General features: G+C 42.2%; 1 protein-coding gene across 2 annotated transcripts in view; it reads right to left on the bottom strand.

Annotated features, from left to right (window-relative positions):
• SMARCD3 (SWI/SNF related, matrix associated, actin dependent regulator of chromatin, subfamily d, member 3) overlaps positions 1–20878 on the bottom strand; it is a 161919-nt gene that overhangs the window by 90219 nt on the left and 50822 nt on the right. For both annotated transcript variants that reach the window (XM_038391445.2, XM_038391438.2), the window contains exon 4: positions 11737–11859. In XM_038391445.2, the coding sequence (XP_038247373.1) occupies positions 11737–11859 (123 nt within the window). The remainder of the gene's footprint in view (positions 1–11736; positions 11860–20878) is intronic.

Below are 20878 nucleotides of genomic sequence, written 5' to 3'. Positions count from 1 at the left end.
CCATTAAGGACCATCAGCTATACAACTGACCCATTGAGAGAAGGCAGATACATCTTGTGACTCAGCAAGGTATGCAGGGACATGCCTATGGACAGAACTCTGAGGTTTTTCCATGCCATGTGCTGGGTGGCTTGTGGTTGGAACAAAGGAAACAAAAGCCACATGACAAAAGGACTATAAAAGGCAGCAGCAGCATCTCCATTTTGTCTTCAAACCTGCTTCTGACCTCTGGAGGAACCTTGCTTCAAACTGAAGCTCTGAACAAAGGACTAAATGACCCATCCCAGCTGTGGATATACTCTAGAGACTTGATTTGTGCCTGCAGTTTATTCCATCCCTGCTACAAGCCTGAAATCAAGAACTTTGCCATTACTGTATGTAATTGATTCCACTGAACCAATTTTAGCTCTCATCTATATTTCTTTCTTTTATGAATAAACCTTTAGATTTTAGATGCTAAAGGATTGGCAACAGCGTCATTTGTGGGCAAGATCTGACTTGTATACTGATCTGGGTCTGGCGCTTGGTCCTTTGGGATCAGGAGAATCTTTTTTCTTTTACTGGGATATTGGTTTTCATAATCATTCACCCCCATAAGAAGTGGCTCCTGGTGGTGATACTGGGAAATTGGAGCGTCTGACGGAATTGTGTGCATGACTTCTGGTTAGCCAGTGGGGTGAGACCAAAGTATTCTCTGGCTGGTTTGGTGTGCCTTAGTAATAAAGGAACCCCACCTTTTGGGCTGTGATTGCCCTGTTCTAAGCAATTTGTCCTGAACTGATTCTCTCAGTTGTGTCCCGCTCACAGCAGAATCATTACACCTGTCTTCTGGCAGTGGCCAGTGCCTGACGCTTCAGAGGGAATCAATAGAACAGGGTGATTTCAAGTGATCCATCACCTGTTGTCCTGTCCCAGTTTTTTGCAGTTGGAGGTTTAGGGACACACAGAGCATGGGATTGTGTTCCTGACCATCTTGGCTAATAGCCCTTGATGGAACTATCTCCATGAACTCACCTAATTATTTTTTGAATCCAGATATATTTTTGGCCTTCACAATGTCCCATAGCAACGAGTTCCACAGCTTGACTGTGCATTGTTCTCCTTTTGTTCATTTTAAGCCTGCTGTTTATTAATTTTATAGCTCCTGTGTTAGGTGAAGGGGTAAATAACATTCCCTATTCACTTTCTTCACACAATTCATGATTTTATAGACCTCTCTCATATCTCCCCTTAGTAATCTCATTTCTAAGATGAACAGTCTCAGTCTTTTTACTCTCTCCTCATATGGAAGCTGTCCCAGACCCCTAATCATTTTTGTTGCCCTTCTCAGCACCTTTTTCCATTCTAAAACATCTTTTTTGAGATGAGGCAACCAGAACCGCATACAGTATTCAAGGTGTGACATACCATGGATTAATATAGTGACATTATGATATTTTCTGTCTTATTATCTATCCCTTTCCTAATGGTTCCTAACAGTCTGTTCGCTTTATTGCTACTGCTGCACTTTCAGTGGATGTTTTCAGGGAATTATCCATGATGACTCTAAGATCTTTTCTTGAGTGGTAACAGCTAATTTAGACCCCATCATTTTCTATGTATTGTTGGGATTATGTTTTCCAATGTGCATTACTTGGCATTTATCAACATCAAATTTCATCTGCCAGTTTAGTCACCCAGTTTAGTGAAATCCAGTTGTAACTCTTTGCAGTCAGCTTTGGACTTAACTATCTTGAGTAATTTTGTATCATCTGCAAATTCTGCCACCTTACTGTTTATCCTTTTTTCCAGATAATTTATGAATCCTTGGAGGACCCCTGCTATTTTCCTCTCTCCATTGTGAAAGTTGACTATTTATCCCTACTCTTTGTTTCCTACCTTTTAACCAGTTACTGATCCGTAAGAGGACCTTCCCTCTTATCCCATGACAGCTTACTTTACTTAAGAGGCTTTAGTGTGGGACCTGTCAAAGGCTTTCTGAAAGTCCAAGTACACTATATCCACTCCATCACCTTTGTCCAAATGCTGGTTGGCATCCTCAAAGAATTCTAACAGATCGCTGAGCCACGATTTCCTTTTCAAAAGCCATGTTGACTTTTCCTCAACATATTGTGTTCATTTTTGTGGAGATGGGGTACATGGGCAGGAGGAAGGGAGGAGAGTGAGAGTGAGAGTGACAGAGAGAGAGAGACACACACACACAGAGACTGCGTGAGTTGGCTGCTGGGGAAATCGCAGAAAGAGTGTACTGTCTCTTTAAGAAAGGGACTCAGCCATTCACCATTCAGACTGCAGCTCTCAGTCCTCCTGAGCCAGGCTGTCCCCTCTGCCCTGCTCTGTGGAGATGGGATACAAGGGCGGGGGGAGGGGGAAACCCTGACATCAACACCCTACCCCCTCCACACACACCCCACTCTGCACAGCCAGCAGGAGGGTCCCAAGAGCAGCTGCAGGATGGAGCAACATGGGGGGTGGGGCACCTGAACATATGCTGCCGGCTATGCGCGCTCTGCTAATCAGCTGCATGGCAATTGAATCTCTCCTGCACGGCTCCTCAAACGCACAGATTACAGGGAACACAGGTTGAAATCCCCATTTATTATTGGATTTTCTGCCTTTGTAGCCTCTGTAATGTCCCTGTGCATTTCACAATCATTATCACCATCCAGGTCACGTGGTTGGTAGTATATTCCTACTGCTATACTTTTATTATTTAAGCGTGGAATTTTTATCCATACAGATTCTATGGTATGGCTTGATTCATTTAAGATTTTTACTTTGACTCTATATTTTTTCCCCACACATAATGCCACTCCCCAACCAGCATGACCTATTCAGTCATTCCTATATATTTTGTACCCTGGTATTACCATGTTCCATTGATTATCCTTATTCCATCAAGTTTCTGCAATTCCTATTATATCAATATTCTCATTTAATGCCAGGCATTCCTCTAGATCACCCACCTTAGCATTTAGACTTCTAGCACAGTGTTTCTCAAATGCAGCCACCAGGGGCTTTTCTTGTGGCCACAGCCTCCTGGGCAATGACTGAAGGAGGGACAAAGCAGTGGGCTCTGCCCCCTCCAGAGCCACAAATGCCAGAGGAGCAGGCAGCCAGTGAGTTCCCCACTTTTCCGAGGGCAGTAATGGTCAGGCTTCAGCCCTAGGGTGGTGGCCTCTGGCCCTGGATGCCAGCCCTTGGCTCACCACCACCCCACATTGCCCCTGACCCCCGCTGCCTCCCCAGTCCCTCATCTATCCCCTCATCATCCCTGGCCCCATTGTCTCCCTACCCACCTCCACATCCAGGACTTAATTTGTCCGCTGGCTTGCCAGGGCTGAGTAAGTCTGCTGTGAAAAGTGATACTAACAAACATACAAATATTACTTTTCGCAGCAGCAGACTTACTAGCTAGCAAGTCTTAAAAAAAAAAAAAAACCCAACCAAAACCCAAAAGAAACAACAAAAAAACAAGAATGTGCGAAGCACCTTGTCTGTGTTTCTATTCTGTTTAGGTCCAGTAAAGAGACAACTGTACATTACTCTTATTATTGAGTCTGAAAAAAGTACGTAAATAAATTATAATGATTTGGACACTATGTGTGTATTTATTTGTTTTTCTTAAAGTTAATTAAGTATTTTAGGAAAAATTGTCAGAGCGGCCAGCAGCAAGAGTTGATGGCCACATTCTGAGGCCACCAAAAATTTTCTTGTGAGAACCCCTGTTCTAGCACACATAAAATAAAAATACATAAAATAATAGTCAAGAAAATGGCCTACAATGAATGCAGACCATATTTACACAATGGGGGACTCTATCCTGGGATGCAGTGACTCTGAAAAAGATTTGGGAGTCATGGTGGATAATTAGCTGAACATGAGCTGCCAGTGCAACACTGTGGCCAAAAGGGCAAATGCGATCCTTGGATACATAACCAAGAGAATCTCAAATAGGAGCACAGAAGTTATTTTACCTGTGTATTTGGCACTGGTGCAACGGCTGCTGAAATATTGTGTTTAATTCTGGTCTCCACAATTCAAGAAGGTGGTTGATAAATTTGGAAAGTTCAAAGAAGAGTCAGGAGAGTGATAAAAGGATTAGAAAACATGGCTTATAATGATCGACTCAAGGTGCTCCAATGGTATATCTTAACAAAGAGAAGGTTAAGGGTGTCTTAATTACAGTCTATACGTGTCTACATGGGGAACAAATATTTAAAAATTGGCTCTTCAACCTAACACAGAAAGGTCCAATACAAACCAAAGTCTGGAAGTTGAAGCTAACAAATTCAGATAGGAAATAAGGCTTACATTTTTAACAGTGAGTAATTAAGCACTGGAACAATTACCAAGAGTCATGGTGGATTCTCCATCACTGACAATATATCATCTACTCTAGGAATTATTTTGGGGAAGTTCTATGGCCTGTGTTATACAGGAAGTCAGATTAGATTATCACAATGCATACGTACTGGTGCTAGGGGTGCTGCTGCACACCGTGGCTTGAAATGGTTTCCATCATATGCAGGGTTTACAGTTTCGTTCAATGGCTCTTAGCACCACCATTATATAAATTGTTCCAGCACCCCATCATAATGGTCCCTTCTGGCCCCGGAGACCATGAATCTAGAAGGTAGACAGGGAGACCAGAAACTCCCAGTCTATAATGCAAGAATAAGTGACATTCAATGAAGCTGCAAGGCAGCAAACTCAAAAGTGACAAAAGGAAATATCTTTTCAAGTATATTATACAATGTACAATTAGTCTGTAGAATTCATTGCCACATGATATAGATTAAAAGATATGCAACTTTTACTACCTGAAGTGACCATTATAATCATCTAGCCTGACCTGATGTACAAGATAAGCCAGAATCTCTGGCTGAACAAGAGCATATCTCAGAAAGACAACTGATCCTGACTTGAAGATTTCAAGTAATGGAAAATCAACTACATTCCTAGACAAATTGTTCCAATGGTAAATTTCTCTCACTCTTAAAAATTTGCACATTATTTCCAGTCTAAATTTGTCTAGCTTCAACTTGCAGCCATTGGATCTTGTTATGCTTCTGGTACTGAGGCCAAGAGCTTAGCCAGACAAAAAAAGGGAGAAGACATTCATATGAATACAAAGAATATCCAGAGTTATACCCATAAATATATTTTTTAAACAAACAAGAGTTTTGGAAGGAATATTAAACCCTTCTGTTTCAGACCATAAGCCAACTCTGACTATTGACAGTAAGGAAGAAACTTATCCCATAGCCATCTACTAGGGTTTCTAGCACCTTCCTAAGGTGCATATATTTATGAGGACTACTTTTGTATTCTTCTGATTGTCTAGCCAAAAACACCCATGGCCCTGATTCTGCATTTTTTACTTCAATGGGTACAGAATTGGGCCCAATACTTGAACCTCAGAAGGACTCAGATGAAGCCTTTAAAAAATCTCTACACATTATTTACTTTTCTGAACCTAAAAGTGCCATGACTCTAGAGTTTGTTACCACTGGGAAGTTCCAGAATAGGAAGTAAGTGCTATATGTTCCACTGAGAAGCTGGGAATATCTTCTTTTCAATGGAATAGAGCTCTAATTTCTAACTCCACAAGACTGCTTGATATACTTGTCTTTAAAATCAGCAAATTTGTATGTACAGAAAATCCAACACTGCTGCAGGACTGGATCTTCCTGTCCTGACCCTCAGCCATACACAATTTTGTGAGGGAAACTCCACATCTCAAGGAGAAGGTCTGAAAGAAACATTTCACTGTCCAGTTGAGATTTTGTTTGTTTGTTTTTTAAATTGCGGCTGTTTGAAGATGTTCAGCAGTATGGAGTGTTAAAACATGTCCTGGGGAGATGGAGTGATGGGCAGAGGCCAGTTGAAGTGGGCAAAGATAAATGATAAATTTATTTCTCACATGACTGGGATTTATGACATAGAATCATAGAATCATAGAATATCAGGGTTGGAAGGGACCCCAGAAGGTCATCTAGTCCAAACCCCCTGCTCAAAGCAGGACCAAGTCCCAGTTAAATCATCCTAGCCAGGGCTTTGTCAAGCCTGACCTTAAAAACCTCTAAGGAAGGAGATTCTACCACCTCCCTAGGTAACGCATTCCAGTGTTTCACCACCCTCTTAGTGAAAAAGTTTTTCCTAATATCCAATCTAAACCTCCCCCATTGCAACTTGAGACCATTACTCCTCGTTCTGTCATCTGCTACCATTGAGAACAGTCTAGAGCCATCCTCTTTGAAACCCCCTTTCAGGTAGTTGAAAGCAGCTATCAAATCCCCCCTCATTCTTCTCTTCTGCAGACTAAACAATCCCAGCTCCCTCAGCCTCTCCTCATAAGTCATGTGCTCTAGACCCCTAATCATTTTTGTTGCCCTTCGCTGTACTCTTTCCAATTTATCCACATCCTTCTTGTAGTGTGGGGCCCAAAACTGGACACAGTACTCCAGATGAGGCCTCACCAGTGTCGAATAGAGGGGAACGATCACGTCCCTCGATCTGCTCGCTATGCCCCTACTTATACATCCCAAAATGCCATTGGCCTTCTTGGCAACAAGGGCACACTGCTGACTCATATCCAGCTTCTCGTCCACTGTCACCCCTAGGTCCTTTTCCGCAGAACTGCTGCCGAGCCATTCGGTCCCTAGTCTGTAGCGGTGCATTGGATTCTTCCATCCTAAGTGCAGGACCCTGCACTTATCCTTATTGAACCTCATTAGATTTCTTTTGGCCCAATCTTCCAATTTGTCTAGGTCCTTCTGTATCCTATCCCTCCCCTCCAACGTATCTACCACTCCTCCCAGTTTAGTATCATCCGCAAATTTGCTGAGAGTGCAATCCACACCATCCTCCAGATCATTTATGAAGATATTGAACAAAACGGGCCCCAGGACCGACACCTGGGGCACTCCACTTGACACCGGCTGCCAACTAGACATGGAGCCATTGATCACTACCCGTTGAGCCCGACAATCTAGCCAGCTTTCTACCCACCTTATAGTGCATTCATCCAGCCCATACTTCCCTAACTTGCTGACAAGAATGCTGTGGGAGACCGTGTCAAAAGCTTTGCTAAAGTCAAGAAACAATACATCCACTGCTTTCCCTTCATCCACAGAACCAGTAATCTCATCATAAAAGGCGATTAGATTAGTCAGGCATGACCTTCCCTTGGTGAATCCATGCTGACTGTTCCTGATCACTTTCCTCTCCTCTAAGTGCTTCAGAATTGATTCTTTGAGGACCTGCTCCATGATTTTTCCAGGGACTGAGGTGAGGCTGACCGGCCTGTAGTTCCCAGGATCCTCCTTCTTCCCTTTTTTAAAGATGGGCACTACATTAGCCTTTTTCCAGTCATCCGGGACTTCCCCCGTTCGCCACGAGTTTTCAAAGATAATGGCCAAGGGCTCTGCAATCACAGCCGCCAATTCCCTCAGCACTCTCGGATGCAATTCGTCCGGCCCCATGGACTTGTGCACGTCCAGCTTTTCTAAATAGTCCCTAACCACCTCTATCTCTACAGAGGGCTGGCCATCTCTTCCCCATTTTGTGATGCCCAGCACAGCAGTCTGGGAGCTGACCTTGTTAGTGAAAACAGAGGCAAAAAAAGCATTGAGTACATTAGCTTTTTCCACATCCTCTGTCACTAGCTTGCCTCCCTCATTCAGTAAGGGGCCCACACTTTCCTTGGCTTTCTTCTTGTTGCCAACATACCTGAAGAAACCCTTCTTGTTACTCTTGACATCTCTTGCTAGCTGCAGCTCCAGGTGCGATTTGGCCCTCCTGATATCTTTCCTACATGCCCGAGCAATATTTTTATACTCTTCCCTGGTCATATGTCCAACCTTCCACTTCTTGTAAGCTTCTTTTTTATGTTTAAGATCCGCTAGGATTTCACCATTAAGCCAAGCTGGTCGCCTGCCATATTTACTATTCTTTCGACTCATCGGGATGGTTTGTCCCTGTAACCTCAACAGGGATTCCTTGAAATACAGCCAGCTCTCCTGGACTCCCTCCATACCAACATGGACATCACCTCCATACCAACCATGAAAGTAGAATAAAGATCCCATCAAACACCTTCTCCTTTGCTCAGGGCTAACTTTATTTTAAAAGAAAAGCAACTAAACTCAAAATACTGGCAGTAACACACATACCCTCCCTCTGCCTCCACACCCCCAAGCCTTCTCCAGTTCCCACCGGCTGGGACAGAAGAAGCCATACCCTTCCTACCTGCTATGTAAAGATTCACACTAGAACTTCCTTGACCCTGGGTCTCTCATGCCCACTGTCCCTGTGCAGGAGGCAGAAAACCTTCTATATGGCTTCCTGTTGGCCACAGGCTCCCCCATACTCACAGAATTGCAACTACAGCTCCCACTTTTAAAGGGTGTGACAGGGTCGGGCCAGATGGCTATGGGAGAGTAATAGAAGGCAGATATATTAGCCCCAGTCTAAGTAGGTCCCTTTTCCCTGGGTAAGGTAACAGGGAAGGTTCCAGAACAATCAAGAACCTTCTGGAGACAATTAAGACAGGCTGATTAGAACACCTGCAGCCAATCAAGAAGCTGCTAGAATCAATTAAGGCAGGCTAATCACGGCACCTGGAGCTCACTTCAGTTTGTGGTGTGCGTGTGAGGAGTTGGGAGCAAGAGGTGCTAGGAGCTGAGAGTGAGAACGTGGACTGTTGGAGGACTGAGGTGTACAAGCATTATCAGACACCAGGAGGAAGGTCCTATGGTGAGGATAAAGAAGGTGTTGGGAGGAAGCCATGGGGAAGTAGCCCAGGGAGTTGTAGCTGTCACACAGCTCTTCCAGGAGGCACTCTAGACAGCTGCATTCCACAGGGCCCTGGGCTGGAACCCAGAGTAGAGGGCGGGCCCGGGTTCACCCCAAACCTCCCAACTCCTGGTCAGACACAGGCGGAGTCGACCTGGACTGTGGGTTCAGAAAAACGGCCAAGCTGAGGGCTGTCGTGAAGCTCCAAGGCGAGCAAATCCGCCAATAAGCACAAGACCCACCAAGGTAGAGCAGGAACTTTGTTACAAGGGCTATTAACAGGGCTGGATTTACAGGTTACACACCCCTAGGCACAGCACCTTCAATGCCCCCCTGCCTACAGCTGACCTTCTGTTGCACGCAGTTTTAAAGAGGTAAGGCACCCTTAGACATGTGCCTACTATGCCTAATTGGAAATCCAGCCCTAGTTATTAAAGGCCTGCTAGATTGCACACATGTGCCCAGAGGCCTAAGCCCTGTGACAGCTATACTGGTTGTTTGCAAAAGAACTAAAACAGAAGTGGCCTTCCATGAATGTTGGCCTGCAAGATGAGGCACTGTTGACACCATGGTGATGGACATGGTATAGTAATGCACTAATGCAGAGAGAGCAAGAGACAGAAAAAGAGATGACAGGAAACAGGATCAGGGCTGGAGAAAGCAACAGCTGATTGGGGTTTCTGCCAGCAGTAGAGTAAGCTGGCAGGTGGCTCAATGCTTGCATTCCCCCATCCCCAACCCAAGGCCTTGCCCCTGCCATTTGAGCTACCCCCACAGCTGCCATTTTTTCAGCACTACAGCTGCTCACAAAGACCAAAGCATTTTTTTAATGGAGTAAGTGTATGTTTTCCAGTCTCCACTCATTCTAAAATGTTTGAACCATTTCCCCTAAAACTTCCAAATAATTCATCTTCAGGCAGACAAGGTCTGGAAAATGGCAGCTTCTACGGTGAATATTTCAGGGTTACAAGTGACTCAGAGCAGCATTTAGGATGGAAATGCTGGGACACCATTCACTATAGCTGTCACCAGTGCTCCAGCAATAATATAAATAAATAAATAAGAATACTCTAAACCAGGCAAAAATTGCCTGATCTCAGTTTTGTTCTGACAGATTTTGAATTTCATGACTGCTGCATTTGAGCAATCATTCATGAGTTTGGAGGTAAATTAGAAACATCTGATTATTCTTTTGAAATGAAATCTAACTACAACTACATGAGCAAACAGGAATTAACAGAATGTTTGCTGAAACCTCAAAGTTCTAGTTTTTATGTACTTTCCCATTTCAGATCCTATAAAGTTCTGCTAGAAAGCTTTCAGTATTTCTCAGTTTCATGGCTGAGGAATTTGCCACAAAATCCACCCTTTATAGCATATTTTTCAAAGAGTATCTATACTTTCATTTTTTTAAAATGGGGTCATATCCTGGTGTAAAATGGCATACCTTTGTTGATGTCAGTGAAGCTATGCTAATTTACGCTAACTGACAATCTAGCCCACTATGTGCAAAGAATCTTAAAAACCTACTGCCCATAAACTTGTAAACCAATAAAATGTTGCCTTCCTAAATCTGCAAAGAGCCTGAAACAACAGCACTGAGAGCTCTTAAACTGTCATCACTGGGCTTCACATTAACTGTCAACATTGCTAAATGTTTCATGGATGATGTGAGGAAGGGTGGGCCAGGAGAACTAGGCTCAATTCTTGGCTTTGCCACAGATTCCTTGTGTGACTCTGTGCAAGGGTATGTCTAGCCTACAGTTGCACAGATGCGTCTTACATTGTTGGAAGGGGGTTTTCCATTCACATAGGTAATTCACCTCTCCAAGAGGAAGTAGCTAGTTCACAGAATTCTTCTGTTGACCTAAATGCATCTACAGTGGGGATTAGACTGACCTAACTACATTGCACAGGGGGTGGATTTTTTCACAGCCCTGATCAACATAGCTAGGTTGACCTAAGATTTAGGGGTAGATCAGGCCTTAGTCATTTAATCTGTCTCATTTCCCATTTTTAAAATAGGAGTAATAGTACTTCCTTTTACCCACCTTTTGTCTGCCTGAGGTATTTAAATTGCATAAAAAAATTTATATGTCTACACAGTGCCTAGCATTGATCTCAGTTGGGCTTCTGGACATATTATAATGAGATAATAATAATTATTTTACATCATGACAGACCTATAGATGCAAGAATCTTCATACTACGAGATTTGGAATCTGAATGAGGTATGGGCAAACAGCATCTGCACTGGCCAAAAGAAGTACCCTATGGAGCTGGAAATCAGCAAGCAAATTAAGCACTGCAGAATTATATAATGAACACAGTGATCTGGCAAATGCAGGAAAAAATAAACACATAATACAAGAGCGGTGCCTGAGGATTTGGAGAACGGTCTTATCTTTGGGTCTGATCCTGCAAACAATTTTCCACATGCTTAACTTTGCTCACATGAGTTGTCCAGTGTGGGACTAAGTACATGTTTAAGATTTTGCAGGATCAGGGCCTACAAGATTATTTATTTTCTGACTAACATTTCTCATTATTTTATTTCCTTTTTAATCCAATCTTAAACTGAACTCTTAACAGTATATTTAATGTGTATCTAGGGTAGCACATCTACTGTCTTATCTCCATTTCCTCTTCTTTTTTCTTAAAAACCTCAAAGAATAATATTTGTAAATGAAAGAGGATTATTTCCTATAGTAAAGACTCATAAATTAGAGATGGGTGAGAACTACTGAACTGAGTCATTCAGTTTGTCCTCCTCCAAGGAAGGGTGTTTCCCCGCCATGTATTCTTAAGTGCCTTGGTCAGCCTACTCTATCAATGCAGCTTCCACTAGTTCTTGAGTGAGATGGCTCCACAGCCCAATACATCATACTGAGGATGTTTTTCCTGATTCAACCAATAGTACCATTTCCCATGTCATACCTTCATTGGTCTCTTCAGGGCTTCCTGAATGTCCACTCGCTTTCTCATAATGGTCTGGTCCAGTTTGCGTTCAAAGGCTAACAGGTCCATGTAGGCCTGGGACTCAGGAACCAACTCCCGGATCTGAGGAGGAAGCAGGGAATATCCAAACACTGGAGGCAAGGAAATCATCATATTCCAGGAACAGTAATACTTATATTTGTCCAGACTTTAAAGAGAGGATTTGCTTAGCAGAAGTGATTGTCTCTAGGCAATACAAAGCATTTTAGATTTGTCTTTGTTTAAACTAGGGTCTCTCTACACTAGAAGAAAGGCATTTTTAAAAACAACTGTGTTACCTTACACTTTTTAAGTATACACCAGGCAAGTTGTAGGTTAAGGTGTTAGCCAGCTGAGATGAACCCTAGGCTCCTCCAGAGGCTTCAATATGACCAGCTAACAAGTGTTAACATGCAACTTGTCCTGCTTATACTACGGCTAGCTATACTAGCTAACACATTTTTTAAAAACATATCTTTTCCTAATCTAGAAAAGCTCTAAGAGGAGCTGGCAAGGAGTAGGGCATGAAGAGTGGGAGATAAGAAAGAAGGACACAGAAAAAGAGAGAGAGAGAAAAGAGAGAGAGAGAGATTTGAACAAATGAGCTGGATGCTTGGCAGGGATCCTCCCCTTAGGCTGCAGAGCTGACGACTGGAACTGGTTCCAGATGTCCTTCAGCAGAACCTTTGTAGCAGTTCCCCACTCCCTGCCTGCATATGGTCCCCATTTCATGCTACTGCACAGGGGACTCCATGGAGCTGATGGGGTATGCAACATCCCACACCCAACGTCCCCACTTGATAAGAAGAACCTGGTTCCATAGGCACATGATTTTCCTCCAGGGATGTGCTCTACACTGGGAAAGTGCATCATCAGAAAACGTTTAAGCTAACATGCTGTTAAACATGACTTAGCACCTAGTGTAGACAAGGATGAGTCGGGTTTTAAAATTTGTTCACTGGACCCTAAGATTAACCATGACCAGCGAATATGTTTTTAAACTTGACTAGCCTTTCCTATACTAGATGTTAAGTTGTGTTTAACATCACATTAGTCAGCACATTTTCTAATGTGATGTATTTCCCCAGTGTAGAAATACTCTTAGAGCTTGGTCACAGACTATCTACTCCTGGCAATACCTGATTTGTGGATAATTGTGAGGCAGGTAGCATTTTAAGATTTGGAGATGATCCTGATTAACGGTGCCTGACCAGCTGGGTTAAACAAAACACTTGAATATGTGTGTCCAGACATGGAGTAAATTAGGAACAATTATTCAGGAACAACTCCATGTGCAGACAAGCCCAAAGAAGAAATGGGTTACAAACAATTCCTAGGTTTCAGAGTAGCAGCCGTGTTAGTCTGTATTTGCAAAAAGAAAAGGAGTACTTGTGGCACCTTAGAGACTAACAAATTTATTTGAGCATAAGCTTTCGTGAGCTACAGTTGCATCCGATGAAGCTCATGAAAGCTTATGCTCAAATAAATTTGTTAGTCTCTAAGGTGCCACAAGTAAACAATTCCTAGTTTAGTCTCTCGAGTCTCCTTGTCCATTTCTAATACTCACCCCAGCTCTCAACTAAGCAGCAAAAATATTTAACAGCTAAAATATTTCTGTACTACAACAGTAAAGGTAACTTGGCCAATATTTGCCACCTGTTACTGTTTATAATCTGAGTTATACAGTTTGGATTTAGTATATCACACAAATAGAAGGGAAATGGATAGCATGGGCCTAGAAGGCATTACTACCAGGCCAATTTCCTCAGGGGTGTATACATTACTACACTTTCTGACAGGTGTTTCAGCATACAGCATATCTGGTACAAACAGGTTCATTTCACAGGAAGTAACTCCTGCCTTTGCCTGGTTCAGGCCTCCAATCAGTTGCTGTTACAGAAATACCATAACAAAGACTGGACTGTGCCACTAACCCTGCCCAAATCTTTATTTCTGCCATTCCTCTAGTTCCAGGCCAGCTCATCATTCCAGGTCTTGCAATGTAGGAGAACACTCACTAATTCAACCATTCAAGTCGTATGTTCCACAAACCCTAGCATCCCCTCATCCATCCTGTGCCATTGTTTGGTTGGGGCTGAGCCCTGAGTACCCCTAATTCATTCCCTTGCACTGTATATGATGTGTGGCAGAGCCTCATGACTTGGTAATAAGGTCTGGAGCCAGAGAAGTACCTTTTCTTTGTCCCATTAAACTCCATTCATGTTTAGCTGTAATATAGGCTACTTAAAATTGTCATTTCTCTTATCTGACATTCTTCAGGAAAATGTTAGCAACACGTCAATAATAACTGAACATGAACATTCTGATGAGCCACACCCACTCCACCACAGCAGCAGCACACACTGCACTGGGAACACCCAGGAGCTTCATCAATGATTTAGATAATGACATGGAGAGTACACTAATGAAGTCTGTGGATGATACCAAGCTGGGAGGGGTTGCAAGTGCTTTAGAGAATACAAAATGATCTACGAGGGAAGATTGAAAAAAACAGGATTTGTTTAGTCTGGAGAAGAGAAGAATGAGAGGGGACATGATAACAGTTTTCAAGCACATAAAAGGTTGTTACAAGGGGGAAGAAAAAAACTATTCTCTTTAATCTCTGAGGCTTAGGCGACGCCAGGGGGATTGAGGGTCTGGAGAAGGCAGCGGGGGCCAGGAGCAAAGGGAAGGAGTGGGGATCTGGGCAGCCATGGTCAAGAGGGTGTTGCTGGAAGATGCCTTGGCAGTCACCAGGAAGTTGACCGTGACTGTGGTGGTGAGGGGGGAGGCTGACATTGTGCCTTCCTCATCAGCAGTTACCAGTGCCTACGCGCTGAGGATAGGACAAGAAGCAATAGGCTTAAATTGCAGCAAAGGTGGTTTAGGTTGGACATTAGGAAAAACTTCCTGTCAAGATGGTTAAATACTGGAATAAATTGCCTAGGGAGATTGTGGAATTGCCATCATTGGAGATTTTTAAGAGCAGGTTAGACAAACACCTGTCATGGACGGTCTAGATAATACTTAGTCTTGCCATGAGTGCAGGGGACTGGACTAGATAATCTATCGAGGTCCCTTCCAGTCCTACAATTCTATGATACAGGTGCCTGACTTCATAAGCCCATATCATGTGGGCTTAAATCAAGACTGGATGTTTTTCTAAAATATATGTTCTAGTTCAAAGAGGAATTATTTTGTGGAAATTCTATGCCCTGTGTTATGCAGGAGGACAAATTAGAGGATCACAGTGGTTCCTTCTGGGTTTAGAATCTATCATTTTAGAATTGGAACTGACCTTCTCTTTCAGCCCCTCAACATTATATCCAATATCAGAGACGGGCTAAGGTCTGGGACATCCTGAGTCAATCTTCCACCTCTGCGTCTCATAGTGGGAGCAATGCCTGGTACCTCTTGCACTGTATCTACCATGAGGATTGAACCCTAAGGCCCCAATCCATCTAACTATCTGATGAAGCTGTAGTGCAACGTGGCCAAAAAGAAAAAAAAATGCCAATGTCATTGTGGGCTACAGAAACCTCATGTCCCTGGCCAGGACTGTCCCTCTCTATATGTCCCTGATGCAACTTAACCTGGAATACTGGTTTTATTCTTGCATAATGACAGGTTTCAGAGTAGCAGCCGTATTAGTCTGTATTCGCAAAAAGAAAAGGAGTACTTGTGGCACCTTAGAGACTAACTAATTTATTTGAGCATAAGCTTTCGTGAGCTACAGCTCACTTCATCGGATGCATTCTGATGAAGTGAGTTGTAGCTCACGAAAGCTTCTGCTCAAATAAATTGGTTAGTCTCTAAGGTGCCACAAGTACTCCTTTTCTTTTTGGTTTTATTCTGAGTACATTATTGCCAAAGAGATATTGAAAAATTGGATGGAGTTCGGTGAAGAATAGGAAAAAAATAAACCCTAAACCCCTAAAAAAATAAACCTAAACCCTCCTGCTTCAAGGCATAAGCCAACCTCTAACTAGAGAGGGTTAGAAGAAAACTGTCTTTGGAGGCAGATTATCCAACAGCTGCCTACTGCAGGTTTTCTTATACCTTCATCTGAAGTAGTTGGTACTGAGTCTATCAGAGTCCAAATACTGGACTAGAATGGACCATTTTCTGAACCAGTATACCACCTTCTCTGCTAAGATGAGAGTAATATTGAATAGAATAACCGCATGAACAGAATTCCAAGTAGCAGCAGCCTTATAATTTAGGTAGTTAACTATAATTCAAGATAGGTAAGTCCAAAGCAGACTGTGAAGAGTTACAGAGGGATCTCTCAAAACTGGGTAACTGGGCAACAAAATGAAAGACAACATTCAATGTTGATAAATGCAAAGTAATGCACGTTGGAAAACAATCCCAACTACCCATACAAAATGATGGGATCTAAAATTAGCTGTTACCACTCAAGAAAGAGATCTTGGAGTCAGTGTATATAGTTCTCTGAAAACATCCATTCAATGTGCAGCGGCAATCAAAAAAGCTAACAGAATGTTGGACATCATTAAGAAAGGAACAGATAAGAAGATGGAAAATATCATATTGCCTCTATATAAATCCATGGTACACCCACATCTTGAATACTGTGTGAAGCTGTAGTCGCCCCATCTGAAAAAAGATATATCGGAATTGGAAAAGGTCCAGAAAATGGCAACAAAAATGATGAGGGGTATGGAACGGCTTCCATATAAGGAGAGATTAATAAAACTGGGACTTTTCACCTTGGAAAAGGAACGACTAAGGGGGGATATGATAGAGGGTTATAAAATCATGACTGGTATGGAGAAAGTAAATAAGGAAGTGTTATTTACTCCTTCTCATAACACAAGAACTAGGGGTCACCAAATGAAATTAATAGGCAGCAGATTTAACACAAAAGGAAATATTTCTTCACACTATGCACAGTCAACCTGTGGAACTCTTTGCTAGAGGATGTTGTGAAGACCAAGATTATAACAGAGTTCAAAAAAGAACTAGCTAAATGGAGGAAAGGTCCATCAATGGCTATTAGCCAGAATGAGAAGGGATGGCGTCCTTAGCCTCTGTTTGCCAGAAGCTGGGAATGGGTGACAGGGGATGATGGATCACTTGATGATTACCTGTTCTGTTCATTCCCTCTGAAGCACCTGGCATTGGCCACTGTCAGAAAACAGGATACTGGGCTAGATGAACCTTTGGTCTTACCCAGTATGGCCGTTCTTATGTTCTTAAATAGCTCTGTGATAGAACTGTCTCTCAGACATTCTGCAGAAGCCCCGTTAGACCTCCTTTACCTATCTAAACTATTTCTGTCATTTCTGTTACCTTAGTATATATGTTATAATGTGTTCTTCGACGTTCAGGTACTGAAACACCCATGAGATTATAAACAAGTCTGAATGCAAAATCTAATCCATTTTGACAATCTGAGCAGCAGATGTTTCTTTCCTCGGTTTATCATATAAACTACAAAAAAATTGGGAGGGCTTATAAATTTTGTTCTACCTAGATAGTCACTGAGAACTCCTCTAACATCTAGTTAATGTTACAACTAGAATATTTTGCTTCTCCTGGTAAAATATAGGGTTTTGGAAAAAAAAAGTATAGGGAAGTTCACAGATTTTAACTGAAGTCTTGAGCAGGAATTTAGGAGGTGGATGCAATACCATGTTCACCCCGTAAAGGAGTATCCGTCATCAGAATTCATAATTCACTGTCTCTGCCATACGCTTCACAAGGAGGTGGACAAGGAAGTATGCTCAAGGATCTTAATAAAGTCATTCCAGAAATTTTGTGGGCACACAATTTGAGCTCAAAGGTGATGGAAGCTTAAAAACAGATGAAATTACATGCAAGATTTCTTTAAAACCTTTACATCACTGGGTATGCAAGAACTGAAGATCTGGGAATAGAAGCATGATGAGCTGGTATAACACAGCTGCCAGATTAACTTTAGTAATACAATCCCACCAAATCTCTTCTTAAAACTCCCCTTTGCCATGATAACTACAAAACAGCTTGACAACTATTAGGCAGCTGGTCTGCTGAGACCACGTCCTAGCAAGCTGATCAATAATGCCTCATTCTAGCCTTGTGCTCCTCATCTGTCTGTATCCACCTGCTGTCGCTTGTTTTAAGAGTGTAAGCTCTCTGGGACAGGGACCAGCTCTCTGTTCTGTGCTTGTTCAGGGTAGTGGTCCAGGACCGGACCCCTCAGCATGACCACATCAAGTGCTCAAAATAGATCCAGATTCTTTTAGAATCAAACAACAGACCAGAGTATTAGGGACTGCAGCAGCCAAAAATGAAATACTTTTGACAGAGACTCATGCGGAAAAATATTTTCCACTTCACTGTAAAGTTTTCCATGTTGAAGGCTTTCGGCTCTCCAGTGAAATTCAACGGACCGCTCAAGAATATCATTATTAGAATTGAACAAAGTGCAATCATCCAAACTGTCAGAGTCAGAGAGCTCAGATCTGAAGGCAAGATTTGTCTCTGGCAATGTGACAGGAGATCTGTAGGAAATGGCAGATAAACTGGAGGCTCTAATGTCAATGCCAAAAGATCTGAGCCCAAGGCTGCAGCTATTAATATTATATGAGCTCTGTCCCTTCTTAAAATCATGACACTCTTGGGATAAGTGACACTGGAAGAAAGACATGTAGGAATCCCTGCTCCCACCCAGAAGAAAGGCATCAGTCAGGGCTCCATACTCTGAGTACCCCAGGAATAGATTAGATAACTCTGAATTTTCCCTCACTGCAAAGGAGGTAAACCTTTAGTTTTCCTCACATGTGTAAAAATATAGCCATTATCTCAGTCTTCAGAGACCACAAGTGCTGGGAATTGCATTTTGGCTTGGATTGCCTGCTCAAGTGCTGTTCGCTTGGTGATGCTTGGCCATTGGCAATACTGGATGATGGATGCTTCACTCCCTAACTGCCTCCTGATATTCCAGATGAGAGTCTGAGTTCCTCCTTGATGGTTGAGACAGTATATAAATGTGGTATATTACCTGTCAACACCTGAATATTAGGATATGTTTAATTATGGTAGAACTCAGTTTCCCACATGTAGAAGGATGTTTGAGAGCTAACCAAACGTTTCTTAACTCCAACATACTTATATGCAATTTGGCCTTCCTGGGATTCCACAGAACTTGAATACTGAGTTGATCTTGGTTTGCTCCTCAACGCATGTCTAAAGTGTGTACCACACTTTCACTTTCAATGGGGAGGGAATAGTGAGGAGAACCATTTTTCACCCATATTCTGGGATTATCCACCACTAGAAAGCTTTGAATCGGAATGATAAATTACCAAATGGAAGTTGGTGCTTGAGGCACAGGCCTCAAATTTGTAAAGGTTTTACTCAAGGCCTCGCAAATGGAGTGACCTGGGTACACAATCCCATGAACTCTAGAAATTTGAAGTAATAGCTCATGGTTTGATGAGACAAAGACCTAACCAGATTGATTGTTTTGAATTTCTTGAAATCTGTCTGGATTTGCAGATTGAGCCAAGAATAGCCTTTAGGAAAGAGAGAGTCTCAGTGGTATAAAAATAAACTTGTTCCAGCAAATCATACGACTCAACAACTGGAATAGAGAGCAGATTTACTGAACAGCTAGTCACATATTCTGAGCAGTGAACCCTTATATGATTAAGAAATGATTAAACATATATTCTTAGCTGCTACAGCTAGGTACTTTGGGAAGACTCATGAACGTAAGAATGGCCATACTGGGTCAGACCAGTGGCCCATCTAGCCCAGTATCCTGTCTTCCAACAGAGGCCAGTGCCAGATGTTTCAGAGGGAATGAACAGAACAGGTCAATTTTGAGTGATCCATCCCATCATCCACGGCCAGCTTCTGGCGATTGGAGGTTTAAGGATACCTGAAGCATGGGGTTGAGTCCTTGACCACCTTGGCTGATAGCCATTGATAGACTATTTTCCATGAACTAACCTAATTCTTTTTTGAGCCAAGTTATACTGGTGGCCTTCACAGCATCCCCTGGCAATGAGTTCCACAGATTGCCTCTGTGTTTTCTGAAGAAGTACTTCCTTATGTTTGTTTTAAACCTGCTGCCTATTAATTTCAATGGGTGACTCCTGGTCCTTGTGTTATGTTAAGGTGGTAAATAACATTTCTTTATTCACTTTCTCAACACCAGTTATGATTTTTTAGACCTCTATCATATCCCCCCCACTCCATCATCTCTTTTCCAAGATGAACAGTCCCAGTCTTTTTAATCTCTCTTTGTATGGAATCTCTTCCATACCCCTAATCATTTTTCTTGCACTTCTCTATACTTTTTTGATTTCTAATATATATATTTTTGAGATGGGGTGACCATAACTGCATGCAGTGTTCAAGGTGTGGGCATACCAGGGATTTATATAGTAGAATTATGATATTTTCTGTCTTATTATCTAATCCTTTTCTAATGGTTCCTAACATTGTTAGTTTTTTTTGACTGCCGCTGCATACTGATTAGATGTTTTCAGAGAATTATCCACAATGACTCCAAGATCACTTTCTTGAGTGCTAACAGCTAATTTAAAGCCTTTCATTTTGTATGTATAGCTGGGGTTATGTTTTTCAATATGCATTACTTGGCATTTAGCAGCACTGAATTTCATCTGCCACTTTGTTCCCCAGTTTTGTGAGATCCTTTTGTAACTCTTTGCAGTCTGTTTTGGACTTAACTACCTTGAGTAATTTTATATCGTCTGCAAATTTTGCCACTCCATTGTTTGTTCCTTGATCACCTTTGTCCACGTTTGTTTACCTCTTTAAAGAATTCTAACAGATTGGTGAGGCATGATTTCCCTTTACAAAAGTTGTGTTGAGTCTTCCCCAATAAATTGTGTTCTTCTATGGGTCTGATAATTCTGTTCTTTACTATAGTTTCAACCAATTTGCCTGGTATTGAAGTTAGGCTTATTAGCATGTAATTGCCAGGATTGTCTCTGGAGCCTTTTTCTAAAAAGCAGCATCACTTTAGCTATTTACCAGTTGTCTGGTACAGATTCTGACTTAAGCGATAGGTTACATATCATAATCAGAAGTTCTGCTGTTTTAGATTTGGGTTCCTTCAGAACTC

Source organism: Dermochelys coriacea, chromosome 2 (genome assembly GCF_009764565.3).
Source record: "Dermochelys coriacea isolate rDerCor1 chromosome 2, rDerCor1.pri.v4, whole genome shotgun sequence".
In the NCBI taxonomy this organism is placed as follows: Eukaryota; Metazoa; Chordata; order Testudines; family Dermochelyidae; genus Dermochelys; species Dermochelys coriacea.
The sequence above is the reverse complement of the archived record's forward strand: the minus strand, read 5'-3'. Positions and strand labels throughout refer to the sequence as shown.